Here is a 25141-nt window from a genome sequence, read left to right as displayed (position 1 = left end):
TGGTTTAGGGCCCAAATACATTTATAATCTCCTGCTAAATGATGAACGATCCAGAACTCTCTCAGGTCTTCTGGGACGGGTCTGATTATATCTGTACATTTCTTTTCAGTTTGCTTCAAGAAGTGGCTTCACCAAACATAAATGCAGGCCAGATTGGGAAAGGCTGGACGCTGCACAACGGGAAACATTATGGACATGAACAAGGAAAAACTAAAAACACTTTCTTTGTTGCCTTTTTTCTTATCATACATAGTGTTCTGTTTTTATTACCATTTAAATATTGTATTCCATTTATTACTTTTATTAAATCAAATGCACCTGTTTTAGATAATATATTTATTTTGATGTGTAGGTTGATTTGCAGGTTGGTTGTTATTTGTATAATTATTGTATTGTTACTGTGTATTTTATTATATTAACTAGCTATTTATTGCTATTTATTAAATAAAAATACTGTAATGAACACTATACAATGTCTTTATTTTGGTAGATACCAGAATACATGACACAATGAATCTTTGTAATATATGTATGTTCTCTGGTTTAAATAATCACACCAGTATTTAAACAATGTATGCTGGTCACCTGGAATCCTGAGCTTCCAGCATGGTATATTTAATACTATTATTAAACATAAACTGGTGATAGATGGATGCTGGTGACCAGCCCAGCATACCAGCATGCTGGTCTATGCTGTTTTTTTTTAGCTGGCCAGGATGGCTGGTTTAGCTGGTGGCTGGTTTAGCTGGTGCCAGCTAAACCAGCCACCAGCTAAACCAGCCACCAGCTAAACCAGCCACCAGCTAAACCCCCTCTAAACCAGCCAACCTATCTACTTGCTGGTCAGGCTGGTTGACCAGCCTGACCAGCTAAATTGGTCTAAGCTGGTTTTTTCAGCAGGGTTCTGTCCCCAGAGTCAGAACTAAACATGGAGAAGCAGGGTTCAGTTATTATGCTTCAAATATCTGCAACAAACTCCCAGAATCCTGCAGGTCGCTGCAACTCTTAATACTTACGACTTATCTTTATGCCTATGCTTTTAATTGAACTATTCTTATCTTACACTGCACTGTAACTTTAATTCATGTATTTTTTATATTAGCTTGTTTAATGTTTATTTTATTGTCTTTGCTTTTTCAATACTGTTTTTAAATGCCATTTTATAATATGTTTCTGCTGCACTATTATTTCTTAATGCTCTTAAGGTCTTTCATTTTTAAAAAGCACTTTGAATAGCCTTGTGTTGAAAGGTGCTACAGTGCTGCTGATTTTGTAAGTTTACCCACTTACAAAGAGATTACCAGTCTGTAATTGTAATGGTAGGTTTATATAAACAGTGAGAGTAGGAATATCAAAAAGACAATCCAGAAATTGACATTATATAAAAGATGAACATTTATTTGCATTTAACTGTGGGAAATGAGTATTTGATCCCCTTGCAGAACATATGTTAGTACTTGGTGGAGAAACCCTTGTTGGACACACAGAGGTCAGACGCTTCTTGTAGTTGGTCTCCAGGTTTGTGAACATCTCAGGAAGGATTGTGGTCCACTCCTCTCTGAAGATCCTCTCCAAATCCTTCAGGTTTTGAGGCTGATGCTTGGCATCTGGAAGCTTCAGCTCCCTCCACAGATTTTCTATGGGATTAAGGTCCAGAGACTGGCTAGGCCCCTCCATCACCTGAATGTGCTTCTTCTTTAGCCACGCCTGTGTTGCCTTGGCCGTATGTTCAGGGTCATTGTCCTGCTGGAAGACCCCTCCATGACCCATCTTCAGTGTCCTGGCTGAGGGAAGGAGGCTATCGGCCAAGATTTTACGGTACATGGCCCCGTACATCCTCTCCTCGATGCAGGGAAGTCGTCCTGTCCCCTTAGCAGAGAAACACCCCCAAAGCATAATGTTTCCACCTCCATGCTTGACGGTGAGGATGGTGTTCTTGGAGTTATATTCAGCATTTCACTTCCTCCAAACACGGCGTGTCCAGTTGATGCCAAAGATCAACATTTTGGTCTCATCTGACCACATCACCTTCTCCCAAGCCTTCTCTGAATCATTCAGATGTTCATTGTCAAACTTCAGACAGGCCTTTCATGTTCTTCTTGAACAGGGGGGCCTTCAGGCGCTGCAGGATTTGATCCATTATGGTGTAGTGTGCTCAGTGGCGACTGGTCATTAGGGGCAGGTGCACAGCCCCACCTAGTGTCAGCAGAAAGTATTACAAATAATGATTACAAAAAATGCAAAACTGAAAAAAGAAAATAAATAAAATATATTTTAAGATCATGTTTAATCATCTGATTCGTCTATACATTGCTGTTTTAGTCTGTGTTCTTCTAATTGGTGTGTCTACAGTCACAGTGTGTGCCTATTGAGCTGTTTAGAGCCATGTGGGACAAAACCTGATCATGCCCCTCCCTTTCGCTGTGAAGTGAACGGTGACTGTAAAAACTACACTGCGCATGCTCAGAGTATTTTCCTATTTAATGTGTGTGGCAAAAAAATAATGACCATAGGGGCACTGAGCTGCCATCCCCACCATACGTCATCTCACATCATTCAGAGCTGATTGGCTGTAAGTACATGTGCCGCGAAAAGTGTGGTGTGTGAAGAGGAGACGAGAGAGCTGCAGTGACGCGTCCTAAAACCAGGAAGTAAGCTGCGCATGGCTTCCCTCGACAAAAAAGCAATGAGGTTTCTCCATAGGATTTTAGAAAATAGCTCGAAATAAGATCTGTGGGAAACGTACCTGTTAGATAAATGCACGTTTTGTTCAGCCGGATAACATCCACATGTCTACCCTACTTTTATCATTTTTATCATAAATCTATCGATTAGATTTATGATAGACTTTTGAAACTACTAGAAGATAAGGAGGACTTTTACAAAAAAGTTATAGAAATGTTTGTCCAGAAGGATAGGCAAATGGACTTCATCTTCAAGTCGAGGTAAGACCGCAATTTTATTGAAAATGGGATCTTACTAAGAGAGAACAATTCAATATTTAAATGATAAAATTACATTTTTTGGGTATCCTTTTGTTGAACTGTCTGTTTAAAATTAATCGAAGCATCAGACAAAAAAAGCTTTTGAAAATAATATTATATTTTGGTTTAGGTCAAAATATAATATTTGTAAACCTGAAGAGTCAGTGCCAGTGCCTCAGCAGCCATGAACCTCACTGCACGTCACTGCAGAAGCTTATATATAGACATCTAAGTTTTTTGTGCCCCACCACTTTTGTACATATAAAAACGCCACTGAGTGTGCTACCAATAGTTTTCTTGGTGACTGTGGTCCCAGCTGCCTTGAGATCATTAACAAGTTCCTCCTGTGTAGTTCTGGGCTGATCCCTCACCTTTCTCATGATCATCATACCCCACGGGGCCAGATCTTGTGTGGAGCCCCAGACCGAGGGCGACTGATGCTCATTTTGTGTTACTTCCATTTAGAAACACACACATTATTCTTCTGAATAATGGCACCAACAGTGGTCTCCTCCTCACCAAGCTGCTTTCTGATGGTCTTGTAGCCAATTCCAGCCTTGTGCAGGTCTACATTCTTGTCCCTGAGGTCCTTAGAGAGCTCTTTAGTCTTGCCCATGGTGGAGAGGTTGGAATCTGATTGATTGATTATGTGGACAGGTGTCTTTTATTCAGGTAACTAGTTGATATTGGGAGTATTTTTTTTTTAAGGAAGATTACTTATTTAACCGGTCTGTGGGAGCCAGAATCCTTGTTTGTTGCAAGGGGATCAAATACTTATTTCCCAATTTATCTTTTATATAATGTCAATTTCTTGATTTTCTTTTTGATATTCTGTCTCTCACCTACCATTACAATTATAGACTGTTCATTTATTTGTAAGTGGACAAACTTACAAAATCTGCAGGGGATCAAATACTTATTTCCTCCACTGTATATAAATACCTTGCGTTATATAAGTTATACTGCAAGTATTTCTATTTTTTTGTTCACCTCATTTCTATCAATGTGTTGAAATGTTTGGTCCTATCCATTCTGAATAGGATACAAGTGAAGTGTGTATGGTGGCCCTGAGAGCGTGACACAAACATGCAAATAGACAAAACAAAACAAAGAAACATGAAACAGAAATGTGTCCAAACTTCCATTCTCTGCCGGGCCACTACACTCTGGCCGGTGTATTGATCAGTAAGCGCGGTGTCGAGGGTGAGGGTTTAAATTTGAATTAATAGGCTAGCAATCAGACTGAGGCTAATGCTAGGCCAACAGCAGCTAAATCTGAATTCATAAGTCAAAAACATCAACAGGACTGTGCCGGTGGAGACCTGTTAAGCCCATATTAGGGATGTTATTGTGAGTATTTATTTTTTGAATCACATTTTCCGTGTTATACTTTGTTACCGTGTCATAAAAACAGTATTGATGCAGTTATTGCAGAAATACAACATATTTCATATTGTTGCAAACTCTAGATCCGCTAGTCAAAAATCTCGTTGTTATGCCATCATGGGCGAGAAGTTCTTCAAATGCAATGTAAAGCTCCAAAACAGATACCAAATGCAGTCTGTGGTTAGCTCATTATGTCAACCAAGACTGATCAAATCATAAAGTCATGTGACTTTACGATCACAGTTCTTACGCAAAAATAAAACTGCTGCAGCTGGCTCATTGCTAATCCTGCAGTTTTATAAAAAGATGCAATCTCATTTAAAGGCATCAGAGACAGTCAAATGTATTTCGCACTATTTGCGAGATCATCTGGGAGATCATCTGCGGAATGCTTCTCTAAATAAAGTACACAGCTCTATTAAACGCTGCTTTGAAAAAAGCAACAGAACATTTTTGCATTAGTTTTCATTTCAGTCACTCACACACCTTCAAAAGTCAAACACATTTCAAACCAAATAACATTCCATCAGAGCCACAAACATGAGCCAAATGTAAGAGATTGATTTAAGCCAACTCAACAACAGGTTCAATACAATATCACTTTTTATAGACATAAATCAAAAGAGTGGCACTTATATAAGGTTTATAAGGCCATGGTTGAGATACGCCAGATAGCTCACCAGATGAGAAACTATATCCAGGCTTTTTGAAAAAAAGGCCCATGAATAGTGAAAAAATAAATGGGGTTGAGAAAAAGATGCGTCCCAGTACAAAATAGTGGGTTTGTCTAAAAGACAGTCATATAATAGATCAAATCAAATAAAAATAGTTATACACATTGGCCTTAAGAAGCAAAAGATCCCCACAATGACCCAAAGTGGAGTCTTCAGTGGAGCTTTGTGCAATTTCTAACAGAAGTGAGGTGAGGCGTGACCTGACTAGAGGAGCGATCCGAGGTCATTTGTCCTCTGGAACAAATGTCAAGAAAACGACAAGTTTTCAAAACGTCTTGTCATCAAGTATGTTTACATGCACACTAGAATCCTGGTTTAATCATATTATTGATTTCCCTGTTACTAATGCACATGTGAACACATTTAGTGTTGAGAGTAAATACCTCGGTTTAATTACCGTTCATTCATCACTCAGAAAGGGGAGGGCCGGTTTTTGAGAGCCGTCTGAGTTTAGCCTGCAGCAGAGAGATCTCTTCCTCTTTAGCCAACAGATCAAACTCGCTACTTTGCTCTTCAGTAGCAGCCATGTTGTTAGCGTTGCTGTCCAATTGTAAACAGTGGGATTCTTCATTGCCCAGGTCCTGTGTCTCACACTCAGGCTGAAGCCAGGACGGCCCTGGGTCTGCTGCAGTGTCCCCATGAGAAGGGTTGTCCACTTTGTGCACAACGGCAGAGGACTGAAGGACTGAATGTGCCGTTTTGGATGAAGATACATCACTCCTCTTCTTTTTTTTACTCTGTGTTACTTTACATGTGGTGCTTTTCTTCTTCTCTTCGTGGAGCAGCTCCTGAAGGAAATACAAAGTGGAATCACATAAGGTTTGTGTGCACTTGTCAGGTTTCTTAGTACAGGTACTTGAAACCAAAAATCCACAGTTGATACAGAGGACTATAACATAAGGTACAACTGCCAAACTGTAGACGTACGACACATTTCAATGAGGTCGTTGTTGATTGAGACCCAAGTCCTTTTTGTTATGTTATATTGTCAGTGAGTAGATTAAGTTTACACATATCAACATTTTACTCGCAGTGGTTCTAACCCTGTTTCTCTGGCAGAGATCTATCTGAGGAGCGTGGCGGCTCAATGTCCTTTTCTACAAAATGGCTAATGGTGTACCCCATGGCTCAAAGCTTGGGCCATTTTCTTTCCTCTTTTGACATGCTCCACCTTGGTTACATAGTTACTGGACATACTGTGAACCCTCAAATATTTATATAAAGTGTATTTTCTTCAACAAGCTTTATTTCCCTGAGAACCTCTGAAATTGCTCATTTATTTTTCATTTTGTGCGTTTTTCTCTGTATTTCCTTGCATACATTTCAATCTGATCCACCTAAAATCTTGCGAAGTAATAATGCTAGTTCAAATTCAGTTGAACTGTAATGGAAGGGTTTGCAGAGAGCTGGCACGATCTTCCATTAACATGAAGGCATTTTTCATTCACTTTATTTAACCTTATTGTTGAATAGCTCATACTTTTTGTTTCATTTGTAAATAACTATACAAATAAAAGTACTTTTTTGATGGTTTGATTATTATATTACTCACCTGGTCTGTGGAGGGATGATTATCTGTATTTGTGAGAACATCCTCCTGCTGTTTTGGAGATTTTTGTGGCCGAATAAAACAGGACTTATTTCCCTGTAGTTCTTTATTTGCCTGTTCAAGAGAAGCCTGGGGAGACCGGCGCTGCAGGAGGACACACAACATCTTAGATCAATATTACTGCCACTAAATATTCCGCTTTAAAACTTTATACAGACAAAAATATGTTCTATCATCTTTATAAGCAAGTTCAAAGATAGGCATCATTAATGTAGAAGGGTTTAGGTTCCTCTAGTATAGGTCAAGGTTGAAACATGAATTGCAAATAAAAAATGTTTAGAACGGAACAAGCAACATACTGATGATTCAGCTTTTCTGAGAGCCTAAAAAGTGGAGATAAAAATACAAAAATTGTCCTGCGGAGGGAGCTAGAGGAGTAATTTAAATCCTCTGTGGTAAATGAACAAACAAAGTGATTTGAAACTTTCAAATAGATTTTGATGTTTTCTTGTGTACAAGGGAAACTTAATTCTGATTGTGGTACTCGTATAAGAGTCATAGTGACGTGACAAATTTGCACCAGTTTCTTAGATGGGTCTAGGGGCCATAACCAGGTGCTCTAAAACCTAAATTGTGTCAAATAACCTGCCATGTCTCCCCTAGTTTAATTACTAGTAATTAATTGTTGTTATGTGTTTGTCGGTGTGAGTTGAAAATGTCATCACTAACTGATGTCAAGTTACCTTATTTTTAGGAATGGAAGCCTGGGAGGCTGGCTGTGGTTCATGTTTCCCTTTACGTCTCCGTCTGTGACTCCTGCTGGAGAGGTAAACGCGTCCGTGGAAGATGACAACAGCATCCTTGTACATCTGTGGTGCTGAGCCCTGAGGTAATGGGTAGGCGTGTGCTGTGTCTGCGGAGATGCTTTTCCCAGGCATGTTGTCCCTCAGCAGCCGGTAAGCTGTGCGGTTGGCGGAGACAAAGGACATTTCGAAGGGACCCGAATCACCCCGGATCTCTTTGCCCAGCAGTGAAGACATGTTTTCACCGTTTCCTGTGGGGGAGGTGAGTTTCTGGCCTTTCCTCCGTATGACTGCTGGATGGATCCATATGCCTTCTGGAGAGTCTGAGAGAGGCCTGGGGTCTGAGGGGAGGCCCATTCGTCTAATCACGTGGTTTGGTAAGCTTGACAGAGGGATGCTTTTCACCTCAGCTTCCAATGGGATGTAGATTTCCAGTTTTTTAAGGCGATCCATGCTCTGTATTTCCCTGTGTACACATTCAGAGTTATAATTACAGATTGTCAAAATAACAGTGACATGGGTTTGAAATCTTGCTTTTTTTCTAAGAAAAATTATGCGTCTTGAGAACCATGCTTTTCTACAGCTTCGCAACATGTTTCCAACATTTACATTACATTTTCCGACCCATAATTCAGCATTTGGTCTTTTTTTTTTCTTAAATCAATACCAGACAGAAACCCTGCAGGACTCAGGCCCCGGCTCCACGAGGACAAATACGGCAAAACGCATCGGAGTAACGCAAATGCAACCGCAAAAAACCTTCCGTCCCCACGCAATATACACCGGATTGTGTCAAGCTCCACGAGACGGCTCCGTTTACATCCAAACGCTGGAAAAGCTGCAGTACATATGCCGAACCTGTACGTGGCGCTGTAACTTCCTCCACAAAAGCAGCAACTTCCTCCACAAAAGCAGCGAAGAAGAATGGTTGTCATGGCTGCACTTCTGTGTATTCTCCGCGGTGGGGGCCGACAGAACCGGGCAGAGTTTTTCGCCGGTCAGCGTGTGTTAAAGTTTAAATCTTCCGGACAAAATTATAAAAGTGCCGGTCAAAGGTCTTCATTGTTATTTATTGAGCTTTAAAACAAATGAATAACGACGATATAATGATATATAATCATCAAATACACGGAGCCTGTCTCCTTTTCCTCTCTTCTGACAGCGTCAGTGTCTGTCTCATGCAGCAGCTGATCCTGTAATGAGTGACCCGACAGTAAAAATGAACATATTTATAACTAGTTTAGGTAGTTTGAGAGGTAATTAAAATAGCTAAGGGTGATGATCTGACTTGAAGTGTGTGTTTTGCTCCCGCTGCATCACAGCGGCAGGAGCTGCGTGTCTCCGTCCTGTCAGATTAGACTTCACTCGCGTTTATGTCCATATCGAGATAAAGATAAATAATCTGAATTCAAGGAGGAGCTCCTGTAGATGTTGCACAAAGAACTGTAGCATGGTCAGTAGCGACTGGAGCACGATAGCAACCCTGCGGGGGAGAGGCGGGGCTATGAAAACGAATGACCGTATAGGCGACTCCACGGCCCCGTTGGACCCCCCAGAGCGCTCCGTTCCCAGATCTATCCACCTTTGGACCCGTTGTCGTTTGCGGGGTCTGTTTCTACGTTTCCCTTACGGCGTCGTCGAGCTTAGAGGGCTATACGCATGAGAAATATGCGGATTCAACCCGTTTTCGTCCTCGTGGAGCCGGGGCCTCAGAAGTTACATGTAGCACTCAATATTTAAGAAATTATTGGCTTACACTGTAGCAATCTCCACAGAAACAGCGGTATACAATCAAAACTTTCTCAAACAAGATAAATGGTACGTTGCAACAGATAACCCACAAGTAGCCTACCGTTTTTTCCTTTCTTCTAAATGTGCACAGGTTAATGTATTTATATAACATTACAAAGCTAACAAACATGGCTGTTTTGTGGAGAAGTCGATGGTTGCGGTCGAATAGTCCATTTAGCTTAGGAACCTTCCTAACGGAGTGAAATGACCCGGAAGTCCCTCAGTGGCAGCCATGATAAGTGCCGTTCGAATTCTCTAAATTAAAAGGAAAGGAGGTTTCAAACTTCCTTTATAACCTACTTTAGCTTAGGAACCACTGGACCTCCCTAACGGAACGTCTACACAGCAGCGTTAAAAAAATCTTGAAACGCTTCTGCCCATTCACTTTGAATGGGGTGACGCCACTTTCCCTCACTTTTCGCCGAAATGCATTGTGAGCAGGCGAGCGGAGATTTTCAGGATTTTGAGGATTCAAAGTTGAACAATGTTCAACTTTTGAGGCTGAGGTGGAAGCGGCAGCCAATCAAATCCTGTGTACGCAAATCTGACCGTTCAAGCTCTAGCCAATCAAACGGCGTGTATGCTGGGAGAGACATACCGCAGGTCATTTCCTCATATTCCAAAAAATGGAGGAGAAATTAGCGGTAGCGAATCAATCACCCGGTGCTTTATGACCAGACCTACCGGGATATAAACCAGAGGAGCCAGGCATGGAGGGAGGTGGCAGAGACAGTGGTAGGTTTTCGCCTGTTTTGGGGAGTTTATATCCAGTTTACTTCGGGCTTTTTTGCTTCGGATGTCGCGGGCGGGAGATTCATGTGATTGGTTGCTCGCAAAAAATCCTCAAGCTTCAGATACGCCCACCTCCAAGATTTTTTTAACGCTGCTGTGTAGACGTTCCGTAACCGAAAGGAGAGGAGAAAATGCTGCCCCACAATGCCTTGCGGCCGCGGCATTTGCCGTCACACAGCAGTCGGCCGTTCACGGAAACAACCGATTATCAACGAGAAATGATATCATGAAAGTTACGGTGCTTATTAAGCATTTTAAAACGTATGTGGTAAGTTGCCAAAGTGCTTTGTTTTGAACATTCATCAGTATTATAATCAAAAAGAGAAATATGAACGTTAGTTTTTACTGAAATGATCAAATAAAGTCAACATTTCAGTCTTTACTGAGCTGTGTGGGGTTTGTTCAACTTTTAAAAGATGTTTGAATGGTGATATACACAGTGATAGATGTTAAGGACTAACGTTTATAATAAATACATTTGTATTGATTTTAAGATCTTTTCATACAATCATACGTATTGGGATCATTTGTATTAATGTGGACCGGAGGGAGAGGGTGACGAGCATAAGTTTCACTTTCCTTTTTTATTTAAATTCCAACTTTGGTCATGAAGAATATGTTTCTCTGTTGTCCCCGTTCATAAAGCATAAAACAACAGCATCAGAGCACGGTGCAGAGTCTCTAGATGAGTTTACAGTAGTCCCTCGTTCTTATTAAACATCCATGTTGTAGTCCGCTGTATAGAAAACTGTAGTTTCCCCACAGCAGCAGGCGCACATTTATGACCTCTGCTGGCGCATCATAAACACGTCGGATAGTGAAAGTGCAGTCGGATTCTCTAAAGTACCGCAGTCTCTTCTCCTAAATCCTTTTGAATTCTCCTATCCACTATCCCTTAACCCCATGACGTTTCACTCCGAGGTCAAGGAATAGACGATAGGGTTAGAATTTAGGAGCTGTTTTTTTGGAGTATTCGACCGCAACCGATGTTAGGTTTTACATGGTAGACTAACCATAACTTGCAGCTTTGCTAGATGTCGCGAGAGTGACCTTGACAGGTTATTTTCCGATTTAAATAATACATTTTAGTTTCATAATATACAGTATTATACATGTGGCTTGTGAAGAGTTTGTTCAATATTAGCTTTTTTTTTACCAAAAGGTCAAATAATCGGTCAATATCTGGAACCTTTTCAATGACATGCCGACGGATTTTTTAAAGGGACAGTGGAAAAAACAAACGTAGATACAGGAAACTGTCAGTGCGGCGTCTACTTTAACCTTTCATTCACGACTTTAACTAGTACACTTGCATTTAATTCGGTACACAAGTTGGTCATCCTGTCTTGTAAACTGACACACCTGAAAAGAACCACGTCCGTATTAAACTGGAGCTCGCCAAATGGTTTATATGGCTTCCGGATTTGAATTAAAACAGTAGCCTACTTATTTTTTCTCCATCTAGAAAATAATGAAGTGAACGACTGAAGGAAAGCCCTGATCGTTGTATACGTTTAAAACTTTTAACAGCTCAGACTTTCAAACAGAAGGCTCGTGAAAAGCTAGAGGGGTTTGGAGTTTCGACATGCGTTAACGCCATTGGAGTTATCGCCATTGTTACCGAAATGTACCACGTCAGTTTAACAAACAATATCTTCGACAGTGAACAAATTCATGCAACACATCAATTTGTCCGGTATCTGAATAGGAAAGGCCCTATATCTTTGCTCATACCTTTATGGGTGAGCGGATCCAGCTTGAGAGATGTTCAGTTGCAGTTTTACTTTCTGGGAAAAACTACAACTTCCGGGTCGTGATCTTCAGAACAAAAGCGTCACATAAACGAACCGTCTAAAAAAACTTGTTCAGAGCACAAACATAATATGCAAAAATCTAGGCCTATAGCCTAATGTACTAAAACAAACAATTGTGTCCTTCACATTGGCCCATATATAAAGTCAGCAACAATGAAACAGATGTAAAGCCCTAATTATATAAACTACTCATTCTACAGTCGATGTTATGATAGTCAGGTGATGTGTATTGACTTATTGGCTGTCCAATAACAAAGAGGAAATACGGTTAAATTACACACAGCTCTGACTGCATTGTTGTTTGCAGCAATTACAGCTAACAAGAAACATGTGGCATAACATTTTCATATTTTCTTTGGAACCAGTAACACAATCCATTACTGGGTATGACATTATGAAATAATTGAAGTACTGAAGCTATAGTACTTAAATTAATTTGTTTTATTCTGGAGGTCTTTACAGCTTTAAGTCTTACTTCTAGTTTCGAAAGAGTATTCTTAAGTAATATTGCAAAAGGCTGCGAAGGTGCATTTTATTTAGTTTTCACTTTCAGTTGAAGAACAATTCATTGTATTTTGATAACCATTGTTGGAATGTAACAAAGTGCATTTACTCAAGCAAGTACTATTTTTACATATGTTACGCCCTTAAAAAACTAAATTACACCACTGACCCAAATAGAACACACATTTATTATAATCAAACATGTGAAGCGTAGAAATGTCCATCCTGGGATGAGAGGCAGAAACACAGCAGTCCCAGGCAGAGGCCTCTCCCTCCGGCTGCTGAACACACCTGTGCAGAGAAACTGGAGGGGGAAAGGAACAGGGAACATATGTATACATAACACATACTTCACGGCAAATTGTAAGTGGCTACTGCCTGAGATCGCATGCTGTGGTTTTATTAAATGTGCCAACTGCTAGGACTGGCTTAGGGAAGATAGCATTTAGATGCGCAGCTCCACTGTCTTGGAATAGTCTGCAATTGAAATGGAAACTGAGCAATCTGGTGCCACTAAATGTTTTTAAAGCTCGGTTGGATGCTACTCAATCGGAAGCTGTTGGTACCTGTTCATGTGGATAGTTATGTAAATTGTAATCCCTGTAATGATGCTGTATGATGTCCTTTTTGTTGTTCTGTTTATGTTTCATGTGGAACCTACTTGAGCAGGTCTCCCCTGAAAAAGAGATCAATGATCTCAATGGGATACAACCTGGATAAATAAAGGTTTGAAATGAAATGAAATGACTTGTACTTTACTTGAGTATTTTTCATTTAACGCTATATATTCTTATATCCATTACACTTTTGAGACAATAATTGTACTTTTACTTTGTTTTCTAAAAATGGCTTAACATTTACACACAACTTTCAAATAATTGGACATGTTTTTGCTACTGCTTATAAACAAATAATATTCTGAAATATTGTTTAAAAAAAAAAAAAAGAGCCATTCTGAGTACTTTTATTACACAAAGTACACATTGAGTATATTTCAAAAACATAGTATTTCTACTTTTACACAATTAAAGGAGTACTTTTCCACCACTTGAAATGTTAACAGTACTGCATTGATAGATACAAATATACACAATGCTTGCCTTGTTACTCCAAAGTAAATTAGTCTTATAGTTTCTATTTCCTTTAATCTTATATATTTCCAATAAATGTCCCTTCTCTTTCAGTGCTTACTTTGGTCCTTGTGCTGCTGCAACCCCTGAACCCCCCCCCCCCACACACAAAGATCCATAAAGGCCTAGCCTGTGGCTCTGTCATGTGATGGACTGAACATGAAGCCCAACATCTTCATGATGGAAACTTGCAGTTTAAAAGTAATGGTTATCTAAAACATTAAGCAAGCAAAACCCCATGATCTGGCTAGTAGTGTTTGGGATAACATGCCTTTTGAGAAAAGGGTCTGAGCAAAACACTGGTGGACTGGCTGACCAGGATAACCTCACCCCCAATGCTGCTAAAAACACAAGTCAAACTGTAACTCCATCCAAATATTAATAATTTAAGCATTTTTTTTTTTACTTAAAGCTCCCATGTCATGCTTTTCCGGTTATTACCCGTCCCCTTGTGTGTTATGAAGGTTTTTATGCATGTAAACGGTGTGCAGAGTCAAAACCCTCAAAGTACACCCTGTAGTGAGTAAAACTCTAACACAGAAAATACCTCCCCAAAACGCCTCGTTGGAGATACGTCATTGTCCATTTGATTCTTCCGGGTACCGCCTGATGTCATGCGGTACCCGGAACGAAATGGACCAATCCCGAAGAGCCGTTACGTTACGTCCGCGGAGCCGTTACGTTAAGCCCCCGCTGATTGGTCCAAATTGACCGATCCACGGACTTCCTCACACACACATCTGTGTGCAGGGAGCAGGCAGCTCTGCTGATTTCTCCTCCCTGGCTGCAGGCTGATAACAGACAGTTGGGATCGCGGCAAAATTCTCTCTGCAGACCCATTCTCTCTGCAGACCCATTCTCTCTGCAGACCCATTCTCTCTGCAGACCCATTCTCACAGCGTTTATCAACCTTTTTCTTACTCAATATCAAGCCACACTTATTGTTTTTACTTCGGCTGTGACTTTGTGTGTGCTCAGGATGAGTTTGGCTGTGTATCGCTAACAAGGAAACAACACCTCCACGGAGCTCAGCGCGTTTCACAATGTCCCGACCAATCAGAGCGCACTGTGCTCACAGGGAGGGGGGGGGGCTGGAGCTATTGGAGCTACAACGAGCCGTTAAAGGCAAATAGTGAAATTCAGTGAATACACGTAGTTTACAGAGATGCTGTATGAGAAACCAATGTGAGTTTGGAAAAATGCACAATATAAATCTATTTTAGTAGACCTCAACAATGGAATTATGATCAGTGGAAATGGCCATGACACCTCTCCTTTAATGAGTAAGCAAATAGCTTTTTAGTTACCAACTATAAACTCCATACTGACTGTTTACTAAAGCATTTCTTATTAATTTATCAATTTCTCACATTAGATGTGCTTTTACAGTTGCTAACTCCAACAAACATAAATGGGAGAACAACATATTCTATACTAATAATAAAAAAACGTTTCCTAGAATATTAGAGTTCAAATTGTTGGATCCCCGCCCACGCTGTTTGTCATCAGTTCTAAAGCGGCCTCTTTCTCGTGCAGAAGCTCTTTGAGTCTTTGGATCTGTTCGTGTAGTTTGACTACGTCAGAGACAGTGGTCTCACTGTCACTCACTAGACCCTCAGCATTCTTACACTCCTTCACTTTTTGACAGCTGATCTTTCCAGATGTTTTTACAACTTTTTTAGCAAATTTGGTTCTTCCCCCTTTTCTACTCGTCTGCGCCGTCCCCCATGCCCACTTCTTGGGCTCTTCCGACCTTGCACCGTGCCCCCCCGCAGGGACGCAACAAGGACACATTGTGCGCTTCCTTTTTCTTCCCATTCTCCCTGTGTTTGTGTTCGGATCCACACAAGTCGGAGTCTGTGCCTGGCCAGCGATGTCCCGTGAGTTGGGGATGTTGCTTTCATCTGTGCTGAGGAAATCTTCATCTATGGGTTCCACATATCCACATTCTGGCTCACTTTTAATATGACATGATGTTCCCTTGTCCAGAGTGCTACCTGAATAGTACAATGCATAGAGAGGAGTTGGACTGTCAGAATCCTCTGGTTCAGTTTTCAGTACATTCCCTGTTGGGACATTGACGGTACCATTGCAGCTGTTACTGTCTTGTAGACTGTAAAGGTCCTGTAAAGAAACATCTTCCTGTTGCAACCCGCTCACTTGTTCCTGATTATCCTCCACCGACTTTATGGACTCACTCAGTAGAAGTTTTGCAGACGAGTCTTTGTCAATCCTCTGCAGGCTAATTTTCACATCGGCTGTTATTCCAAACATGTGTCTCAGCAGAGGATCGGCAATTTGACAGGATTCCGCTGCCAGCGAAGATGTCCAACTTGTAGCAGGATTCATAGAGCACTGTGAGAAGAAAAATAAACTCTTTCAAATTCAAACAATACATAAAAGAAGAATACAAGTTATATTAGCGTCTCTACAACAGCGGTTCTTGGGCATAGACGCTTTGTCAGCATGCTCAAAATAAAAAATGCGGATGTTTAGCAATAATGTTAAAGGATCAGCATATTTTTGTAATGAGACATTTATTAGTTAGCACCAAACATAAGGTACAGATGAGGTTGATGGGAATGTCACAGTGTTTGAGGACCTTTTGGTTACAAACCTAATCAAATGAGTCGGCGGATCAACAAGTCATTCTTCACGAAACCAAACATTTCTGTTTAATCTGCATAATAATCCATCCAATATTTGTTGAGATATTAGTCTGGACCAATCAGATGACAGCTGTATTTAGCAGCAGAACCAGTGGACGTGACCATGGTAACAACTTAACTTTTACCGCAAGGCCCACCGTGAGCAAATAGCAAAAGGCATATGACGTGGATGCAGCTGAAGTTACACAGCTGGAGTCAGGACGTTATCAGGCTGGCATACAGACTGGGAGCAGGGGGAAACCGTTAGCCTGGTTCCGTCTAAAACATTAAATACAACTACCAAGACTTCTCAAACTAACTGATTCACCTTTTGTATCGGACTGCTCAATCTGTACACTAACAGAAATGTAAAAACATGCATTTGTGGTTTTGAGTTTACTTAGTGGAGTTTGTTCTTGTCAGTTCTATTGTAAAGCCCCTTAAATGCAAATGTGTTATTTGTGATATCTCTGCCTATAATATTTCTTGGTATTTTAATTGTTACACTTTTTCTAAATTAACTCAAACCTTGTTTGTCATTTCTTTACTGTACTGCAATTTAATGTAATACAATAACAACATGTTAGGCATTGGTATGTTTTGAAGTAGTTGTCAGCCAATCGCAGATTTCCACGTGTAACACCTGAAGGGATTCTCACATTAAGTTTCCATGTTAGCCATGAAAAAATACATGTCACTTTTTGGTTGCAGGTAATCAATAAATATTGATCAGAGGAATCATAGACTTTAAACAGTTCAGTCTGTATTCAGCCTATTGATCAAGTAGCAACCTTAGGGTATTAAAAGTGAAGCGCAAGTGTTAATCCTGCGTTCTTTTTCATAACCAGCTAAAAGAAGTCTGCTTCTATAAAGGTCTATTAGAAAATGACACTTCTTATTACCTTTATTATTTATAACATATTCCTAATGAGCTTATGGTCTTGATGGTTAGTTTGAAGTTGTTTTGAATTAGCTAAAAATCGCAACTTCTCCATTTGTGCTTCGAGTCTTTCTGTTTGTAGATTGAGCACATTCACATGATCTAAATTAAAAAGGTGAACCCTGAACTGCAAGTCCTCAGGAATAGAAAATGTCGTCTTAATAGGAAATGTTGACTTGTTCATCAACATAAATGAATGTGGGGCACCGTATTTGTTTTACCTTATTAAAAAATATATTGAAAACTACAGGTTTTTTGGCTGACTGGCTTTTCATATGCATAAGCCTGCTCCATTGTAACTGTGCAGTAAAATGTGATGGAATCCTGTTGTAACACTATGGGCTATAAAATGTAATGTAGCAATAGAATTGTCCTCACCTCAATTTTGCCGGTATCCTTTTCTATTTGACAGCATATTCCACTGCTGCTGTCGGAGGTGAATGGATGAGTGACTCCTGGCGTATGAACTGATGGTTGAGACGAGTCCTTGTGAGCGCCATCATCACACAGGTCAATCACTTCGCCTGACTCATCTTGAGGGATTATTTGGAGGCCCCCCCTTTTCTGAAGAGCAGATGCCTTCCCTGATTGTTGGCAAGAAGGTCCGATAGTTTTGTTGAATTCATATGCTTTGCTTGCTGCCAAGGGCGAGTTACTTTTCCCAGTTTCAAATTGTAAGCTGCAATTTTTTGCCACTAAAAACACTTTGCCATCACAAACGATTACGGTTTCCTGTCCTTGAACATTTTTGCCCTGACTTGACCCAGATTCTGGTTTTGGGATAACGTCGCAGTGCTTTCCAAGATTTTCTCTCTCCGCAACAACTCGAAAAATCTCTGAAGCAACGGAAGAATCAATGGGATCAAGAGTTGGAGCTGTTGGGCCATCACCATCATCATCATCATCATCATCATCATCAACAACCCACTTCATGGGGCTGTTGGGCCTTTTTGAAACCCTTTGAATCAATCTTAAGTGTGGTTTTGAATCTTTTGATGGAGGTCCAGATGAATTGTTTGGGGAATCGTTGCAAATAAACTTGCGTATTTCAAGTGTAGAATCACTTTGTGGAGTAAGGTTGACACTTGTGGTAGGGGACAAATTGACAGCATTAGGTAAGCCTGAACTTGGACAGGAGTTGGCTGATGAAGTAGGAACATGTTTCTTGATAGCCGGTGGTACTACAGATACTAGGACTGGTCCGACTTGTGTATCAGGGGGACTCCGAAGGCCATGTCCTCTGGGTAGTGCTGTAGATTTCACTGTGATTGGGTGCTGACTGGGGGTTTTCCCTAACTTCTCACAGTTTCTCACGGTTGTTCCCAGTGCTGGAAATGTCACTGTGACTGGAATCTGACTCGGATTTCTCCCTACTTCCCCACTGTTTCTTGTAGGCACTGCCATACGAGGAATGTTAAATATATCTACCTTCTTTTGCTGTGGTGCATCCTCTCTGTTTTTGATGACCGAGTTGTGATTCTGTCTGTGTACGCTTGTGCCTGGACTCGACCCAGAAAGTGGTTTTGAAATGACATCACATTGCTTGCTTGCCTTTTCTTTCTCTGCAGCAACTCGAAGAATCTCTGAAGCAACAAAATATGGCACAGGCTCAAGAGTTGGACCCGGTTTGGTGATGACTTCGCAGAGTGTTTCAGCGTTTTCTCTCTCTGCAGCAACTCGAATAATCTCTGATGCAACAAGAGAAGGAACAGGCTCAAGAGTATGACTGGGTTTGGTAATGCCGTCACAGAGCTTTTTAGCATTTTCTCTCTCTGCAACAATTCGAAGGACCTCTGAAGTTACAGAATTAATTGGATCAGGAGTTGGAACTATTGAGCCATCCTCTTCACCAACTACCCACTTCATGGGGCTGTTGGGCTTTTGTGAACCCTTTGGAATCAATGTTAAATGTGGTGAATCTTTTAATCGAGGTCTTAATGAATGTTTACCTGCCACCTTGCAAAGAAACTGGAGCGTGTTAAAAGCACAATCCATGTTTTGATCAAACTCTTGATTGAAACAGCGTAAAGTTAACCCGTTGAACAAGCCTGTACTCGGAGAGGAGTTGGCCGACGAAGTGAAAATCTGTTTCTTAGGTAGTTCAGGTGCTGGGACTGTTTGGACTTGTGTGTTAGAGGGAGTCCGTGGGCACTGTCCTCTAGGGAGTTCTAGAGATTTCACTGTGGCTGGGAGCTGACTCGGAACTCTTCCGGACATCCCAATGTTAGCTGCAGGAGTTGCACTTGGAGCTATGGTCCTTAACTTTATATTCTGTTGCTGGGATAAATACTTGTTCATTGAGTTAGTAAGTTCCACATTTGTTTTAAACATCTGGATAGGTTCTGATGAAATGTTCATGGCTTCAGCTCTCTGTGGTGTAGGATCTGTTTCAGGTTGGCTTGTTGGAGATTGGAAAAACTGTCTGTTGACCGTTTGTACAGGAATCAGTTTCATGATGTTGGTTCCATCGGCTCCCACAGCAGGTACTGCCTCGTAGGAAATGGTGGTGTTGCTGAGAGAAAAAAGGCACAGAAACATGTCAATGAAAAACAGTTAAGATTCAAAGTTGAAAAACACATTTAGATTTGACAAATTCCATTGATGAAAGCTTTTGTCCAACGCAGCACCATTTTGTATACAATTTGCAAAACAACACAGGTTTAGATCCCAACAATGTTGCATTTCAGAGTACTTCAAGAAATAGTTGCTTTTAATTTGTATTTCTTTCTTTGATTGAAACGAGAAGATTGATATCCACAAGCCTCCTTCACAGGAGACATTTCGACTTGTCATGGTACGTAACACAGAGGTAAAGCATTAAATTAATAGACTTAACTCCATAGAGGTTTTAAAATGTTCTAATCATAAATCTATCGATTAGATTTATGATTCGAAAATTATAAAAGTAGGGTAGACATGTGGAGATTATCGGACTGAACAAAACGTGATCCGTCTCTTAAATGCGTGTCAACCACAGACTTTATTTCAAGCTATTTTCCAAAATCCTATGGAGAAATTGCATTGCTTTTTGGCGAAGGAACCCATACGCAGCTTACTTCCGGGTTTTAGGACGCGTCACTGTGGCACTCTATTCAGCGGCAAGTCAAGATGTCTGCAGTGTAAAATGTCTAGCTTGTGTGTGTGTGTTTGTTACAGGGCTAAGGTCCGGACAGGGTTAACCTAGCTTAGTATAAAGGCTGTTAGCAGGGTGAAACATATAACCTGCTAAGCTAGCCTAACACTGTCCTGACTCCATCATGAATACGTTTTCCCCCAGAAATTCCCCATTTAAGGCATAACAATTTGATGATATATTGTATTTTTCATATTATCACAGTTTCATTATGTGTCATCTGATCAGAGACTTTACTTATAGGAAAACCTGCCTAAAGCAAATGCAGGCTTTTGTTCAACAATGAAACACATGAGCACATACTACAGTGTAACAAGCACAAATACCATCTAAGCAAACTGTTTTAGTTTAATAAATACAGTTAAGCCCCCAAACACTATTTTATAACGTGTGGGGTCACATACTGAATTAATAAAAAAATAACAAATTAACCAAAGGAAGGGTAAACCGTGAAGATAATTCAGGCAGTAGGTGTATAGTTTCCAACCTAAAGAATAAGCCTACAACTAGGGATGCTCCGATCGCCAATTGTGGGGCCGATCGCCGGAATCAGTATCGGCCGATACCGATCGCCGATCCGATCGACTGGGCGGGGCCTATGGGGATCTTCCATTTAAAGTGATGTTTAAAACTCAGTTAATGGGGATCATTCACTGGCGCTTCCACAAACAACAACCAACATAATTATTACATTCAAATGAAGTACATTATTCAAGTTTACATTAACTTTGGATAATAACACGGGAGAAATGAGTGGAAGCGCTCTCTCTCTCTCTCCCCCTCTCTCTCTCTCCTGACAGCCCGTCAGTATCTCATGCAGCTCGCTGATCCAGTAATGAGTGACCCGACAGTGAAGAATAAATATATTTATAACTAGTTTAGCTTGTTCAAGAGGTAGATAAAATAGCTAAGTGCGTTAGGCCTAACTCTTGTGTGTTTCGCTCCGCTCACCGGTCCGTCACAGCGGGTGGAGCTGCAGGATTTCTGCTTCACACACGTTGCATACCGCTATTTTATTGTCATTTTCGGACACCTTAAAATACTGCCAGACTCGTGAAGCCATTTTTGCGAGCTTGTTTTGCCGCGCACAGAGAAAAGTGTCATGCATTTTACGTCATGCGATCGGCTCTCGCGATCGGCATTTTTAGAGAGCACCGATCGATCGGCAGAGAGTGAGTATCGGCCGATATCGATCGGTGGCCGATCGATCGGAGCATTCCTACCTACAACACAATAGAGTTCACAAAGCAGAAATAAAATCAGCTCCTTTTACAACAAACTGATTTTTTGTTTACTACAGTATATATGGATTAAGAGCACTCTGAGCACACACAACATGCGCTTTGTAATATTTTGATCTTATTTTATTTAAAAGTATTGCAACTAGGCCTGTCGCGATAAGCAATTAATTGACTTATCGTACGATAAATAAAAATGAACTCGATAACTTTTCTGACCTCGATAAATTGACGTTTACATGCGTGTTTGTTTACATAAAGTTGTGACCAGCATTTTAGCCAGGCGCGCTGTGGCTGCCGGCCAGGCGCGCCGTGAGGGGCGGGGCTCACACACAGCCAGGTCAGGAAACTCCGCGTGCAGCAGTGTAGCAGCCAAATGAATAATATAGAGACAAGCAGGAGACAATGTGTGACTTACTCGAGGGGAATTTGAAGTTAAATGGAATTGGTTGCGAAACCTAATTCCACATCTCCGGTGTGGGAATATTTTGGATTTAAGCCAAATGAACGTGGCGAACCTACGGACTTGAATGAGCCGTTATGTCGCATTTGTTTTAACAAAGTAGCAACAAAAGCTAGCAATACGACCAACCTTAAACTGCACCTGAAACACAACCACCCCATTCCGTTTTCCCAGCTGGGAGCAAACACGGCAGCTGGAGATGGAGAGCCCCCACCTTCCCGACAGTTTACAATCAAAGATGCATTTGCCCGACAATTAGGGATGTCCCGATCCGATCACGTGATCGGGGATCGGGAGAAAAAAATTGGGGATCGGATTTTTTTTTTCTTTTTTTTTTTTTTTTATAAAATATTTTTATACATTTTATTTAATGTTACAAAACAAAAATGACCATGTTCACGTCTTAAAGTCATCCTGAGGCCTTAGTTTTGGGTTAAAATTACACAACATCATGTATGTGTTGCTTCTTTTGGGCTTGTTTTCATAGACCTGGTTGCTTATTTCTCTCAAATCTGGCAACAGAGTGGGCGCAGTGTCTAATAGTAGCAGTAAGCTAACAAGAGGCTACGTTCAGCTGGTGACTCGGGAGTCGGGACAGAGAAAATGTCAGGAGTTTGGAAGTATTATAAAATTGAAAGCGAAGGCAGTGTAACAGCCAGATGCAATGTTTGCAAGGCGGAGGTTCCGCGTGGTGGAAAGAACAGAGCTACGTTCAACATGACCAATCTAATACAAACACCACCAACAACAACACGACGAGTACACAGCGGCCACTCAGGTAACGGCACTGAAACAACCGACACTTTCAGAGACTTTTAAAAGGAAAGAGAAACTACCCCAGAACAGTGAAAAGGCCAAAAAAATAACAGCCAAGATAGCTGAATTCATCGCGTTGGATGACCAGCCGTTATCTGTTACCTTTTTTTTTCCTCTTAATGCATTGCATAAAGATCGGATCGGGAAAAATCGGTATCGGCAGATTGTCAAAATCAAATGATCGGAATCGGATTGGGAGCAAAAAAAGGTGATCGGGACATCCCTACCGACAATGCAAACATGTTGGTGTTCCTTGCTCGAAGACGTTGAAGTACAGATTTGGATATGGCCTGTTGAGGCATCTGGGTCTTTGTATGGACAGTGGACTGTACACTTGACTGTTGCTTTAAGGAGTTTTTTTTTGCTTGTGAGACAATGTGTGCTCATATTTATTTATTTAGATAGATAGAGCTCTGTTTTCCAGCCTGAGTCTATTTAATTTATTGTTTTGGTTGTGTGTGATTTAATTTTTTTTTAATAATTGAATTAATTTGTTTTATTTATTATATATAATTTATATATTTGAATATTATTACACATTTCATTTGCAATGTTGAATGTTCAATAAAAAGTTCTGTTTGAAAGGATGTACTTGAATTATTATTATATATTATCATTATGTCAGTGGTCTAAAATGGTCTTACAACGGTGCCGACAATATTATCGTTTATCGCAATAATTTCCGGGAAAATGTATCGTCCAACAAAATAAATTATCGTGACAGGCCTAGTTGCAACATACATTTTACAAATGTAACAGTAATCTGATAACATATTTGTTGTAATTTTAAGGGATTACAGTTACCTTTTTTGCATCCTGATTACATAGTCTCATTACATGTAATCCGTTACTCCCTAAACCTGCTCCTACTAGACTGCATTTGTATCTATCAAACCAAAGTAAAAAGTAATTATTATTTATTGGATATCCTCTATGATGACTATTGATAAGCAATGTATTTTATAATCCGTTTTCTATTGGCCGCAATAACAGAATTGTAAAACAGACTTCAGCAAATCAAGACAAGCATTAAATCCAAATGTCAGATTATTTTTTCAAGTGTTACCACTTTGGACTAAATCTAATTTGAAAGAATGTCCCTGAATTTCATATGCAATTAAAAACCTTAAATCATAATAATAATAATTGTATTTTCAAATATTAATTTATGCTGTATCCCAGCGATTTATAAAGCTTATTTTAGAGCCAGCGTGGGCAAATGTCCGGATTTTTTTTAATATTCAATAGTTCAGTAAGAGCATCAACACATTTGCATATAACATAAAGCAGGCAGGAAGAACGTCTTCCGCGAACGTCAATCAGTTTTCGACACCTTTCAATGTTAGCCATACAGGTTCACTAAATGAACGTCGCGATTTAGCAAAGACAAAAGACAGACACCTTTGTGACATTGTAAACTCCTTCCTTTAGGCTCAGCATCAACCATGAATCCCCTCGCAGATCACAGGGAACCTGACAATAAAGGGGCAGTGGTGGTTGCGCACGGTTTATCACTCAGTTTGTTTTTTAACTTTTCTTGCAGTACATTATATTGTTACGGTATGACATCAGATGGATTTAACTTTCATAACGTACCTGTGAACCGGATCAATTTCTTTAATGACGGGATTCATGACTCATGAAAGAGGTGAGACTTGTGTTCCCATCACAGCCCGTTGCTCCCAGGCAGCAGTTCAGCGTGCTGAAGCAGCTACAGACTCTCGCGACAGAACAGTATGCTATCGGTCACGTTAGGTATGTTTACATGGAAGCCAAAAAGGGTTACAGGAAACTAACTTCAAAGCAAGTTACTTATATCCGTCGTTACTTCCGTCCATAAAGTATACGAAGAGGCTGCTTAAACCCCCGCAGTGGTCATTTATAGCCTACAAAACACCGTTTTATTAGTATGTATAACTCGACGTTTCTCCTCCAGCTGATCAGCTGGTCTTCCGTTTCCGCATCCGTTACATCAAACTTCCGGTTTCTTCTTATTCTTCTTCTTTGCTTTAATGGGGAGTCGCAACCACAACTTCCGGTTTATTAAATTAGTTAGGCTCGTCTCAATTGAATATTTCACCTCCTCCTTTCCCTCACTCGCGTCCCTTCCTTTTGTCTTAGCTCCGCCTCCGGAGACACGAGGAGGAGACGCGAGGACAGAGGAGTCCTCAGGTATTAATTGGGACGTCCTCGTTCACGCAAACGTCACTCTAAACAACGTCTGTTAATGATGACATGTGCACAGCTGTATGTATCCGCTCTCATCGGGCTTAACTGAATAACCCTTTAGAACCGGTGTAAGTACCATATGTGTTCGGCCTACCAGATGTGTTCGGGGTCCGTTACGCTTACCAATGACGTCACGCATTGGCTGTACGGTAACCCAAGAGGACATTTTACACGGTCAAATTCCAGA

The 25141-nt window shown here is 40.7% G+C and overlaps 3 protein-coding genes across 4 annotated transcripts in view; all 3 read right to left on the bottom strand.

Moving 5' to 3' along the window:
• Positions 1-3600, bottom strand: part of LOC117494701 (insulin-like growth factor I) — a 44200-nt gene extending 40600 nt beyond the window's left edge. Inside the window, exon 1 of the mRNA XM_034145644.1 lies at positions 3487-3600. Within this exon, the coding sequence (XP_034001535.1) occupies positions 3487-3600 (114 nt within the window). The remainder of the gene's footprint in view (positions 1-3486) is intronic.
• On the bottom strand, positions 1718-12043 carry LOC117494710. Of its 2 annotated transcripts, XM_034145656.1 has the most exons (5): positions 11774-12043; positions 7397-7922; positions 6657-6797; positions 5502-5892; positions 1718-2196 (listed from the first exon to the last, which is right to left on the bottom strand). In XM_034145656.1, exons 2-4 carry the CDS (start codon positions 7907-7909, stop codon positions 5512-5514), a joined length of 1035 nt encoding a protein of 344 aa, XP_034001547.1. In that variant the 5' UTR covers positions 7910-7922; positions 11774-12043; the 3' UTR covers positions 1718-2196; positions 5502-5511. The 2 variants fall into 2 exon arrangements, with proteins under 2 accessions (XP_034001547.1, XP_034001546.1); XM_034145655.1 differs by lacking the exon at positions 1718-2196 and having other exon boundaries at positions 4921-5892.
• Positions 12044-14763: 2720 nt separating this feature from the next.
• Positions 14764-24685, bottom strand: lrif1 (ligand dependent nuclear receptor interacting factor 1). The gene is made up of 3 exons (XM_034145662.1): positions 24322-24685; positions 17454-19587; positions 14764-15842 (listed from the first exon to the last, which is right to left on the bottom strand). The coding sequence occupies exons 1-3, from the start codon at positions 24357-24359 to the stop codon at positions 14958-14960; spliced, it is 3057 nt and encodes a 1018-aa protein (XP_034001553.1). The 5' UTR covers positions 24360-24685; the 3' UTR covers positions 14764-14957.
• Between the last annotated feature and the right edge of the window lie 456 nt (positions 24686-25141).

This window comes from Trematomus bernacchii, unplaced genomic scaffold (assembly GCF_902827165.1).
Source record: "Trematomus bernacchii unplaced genomic scaffold, fTreBer1.1, whole genome shotgun sequence".
Taxonomy (NCBI): Eukaryota; Metazoa; Chordata; class Actinopteri; order Perciformes; family Nototheniidae; genus Trematomus; species Trematomus bernacchii.
Note: the sequence above shows the minus strand (reverse complement) of the source record. Positions and strands in the feature narration are given on the sequence as shown.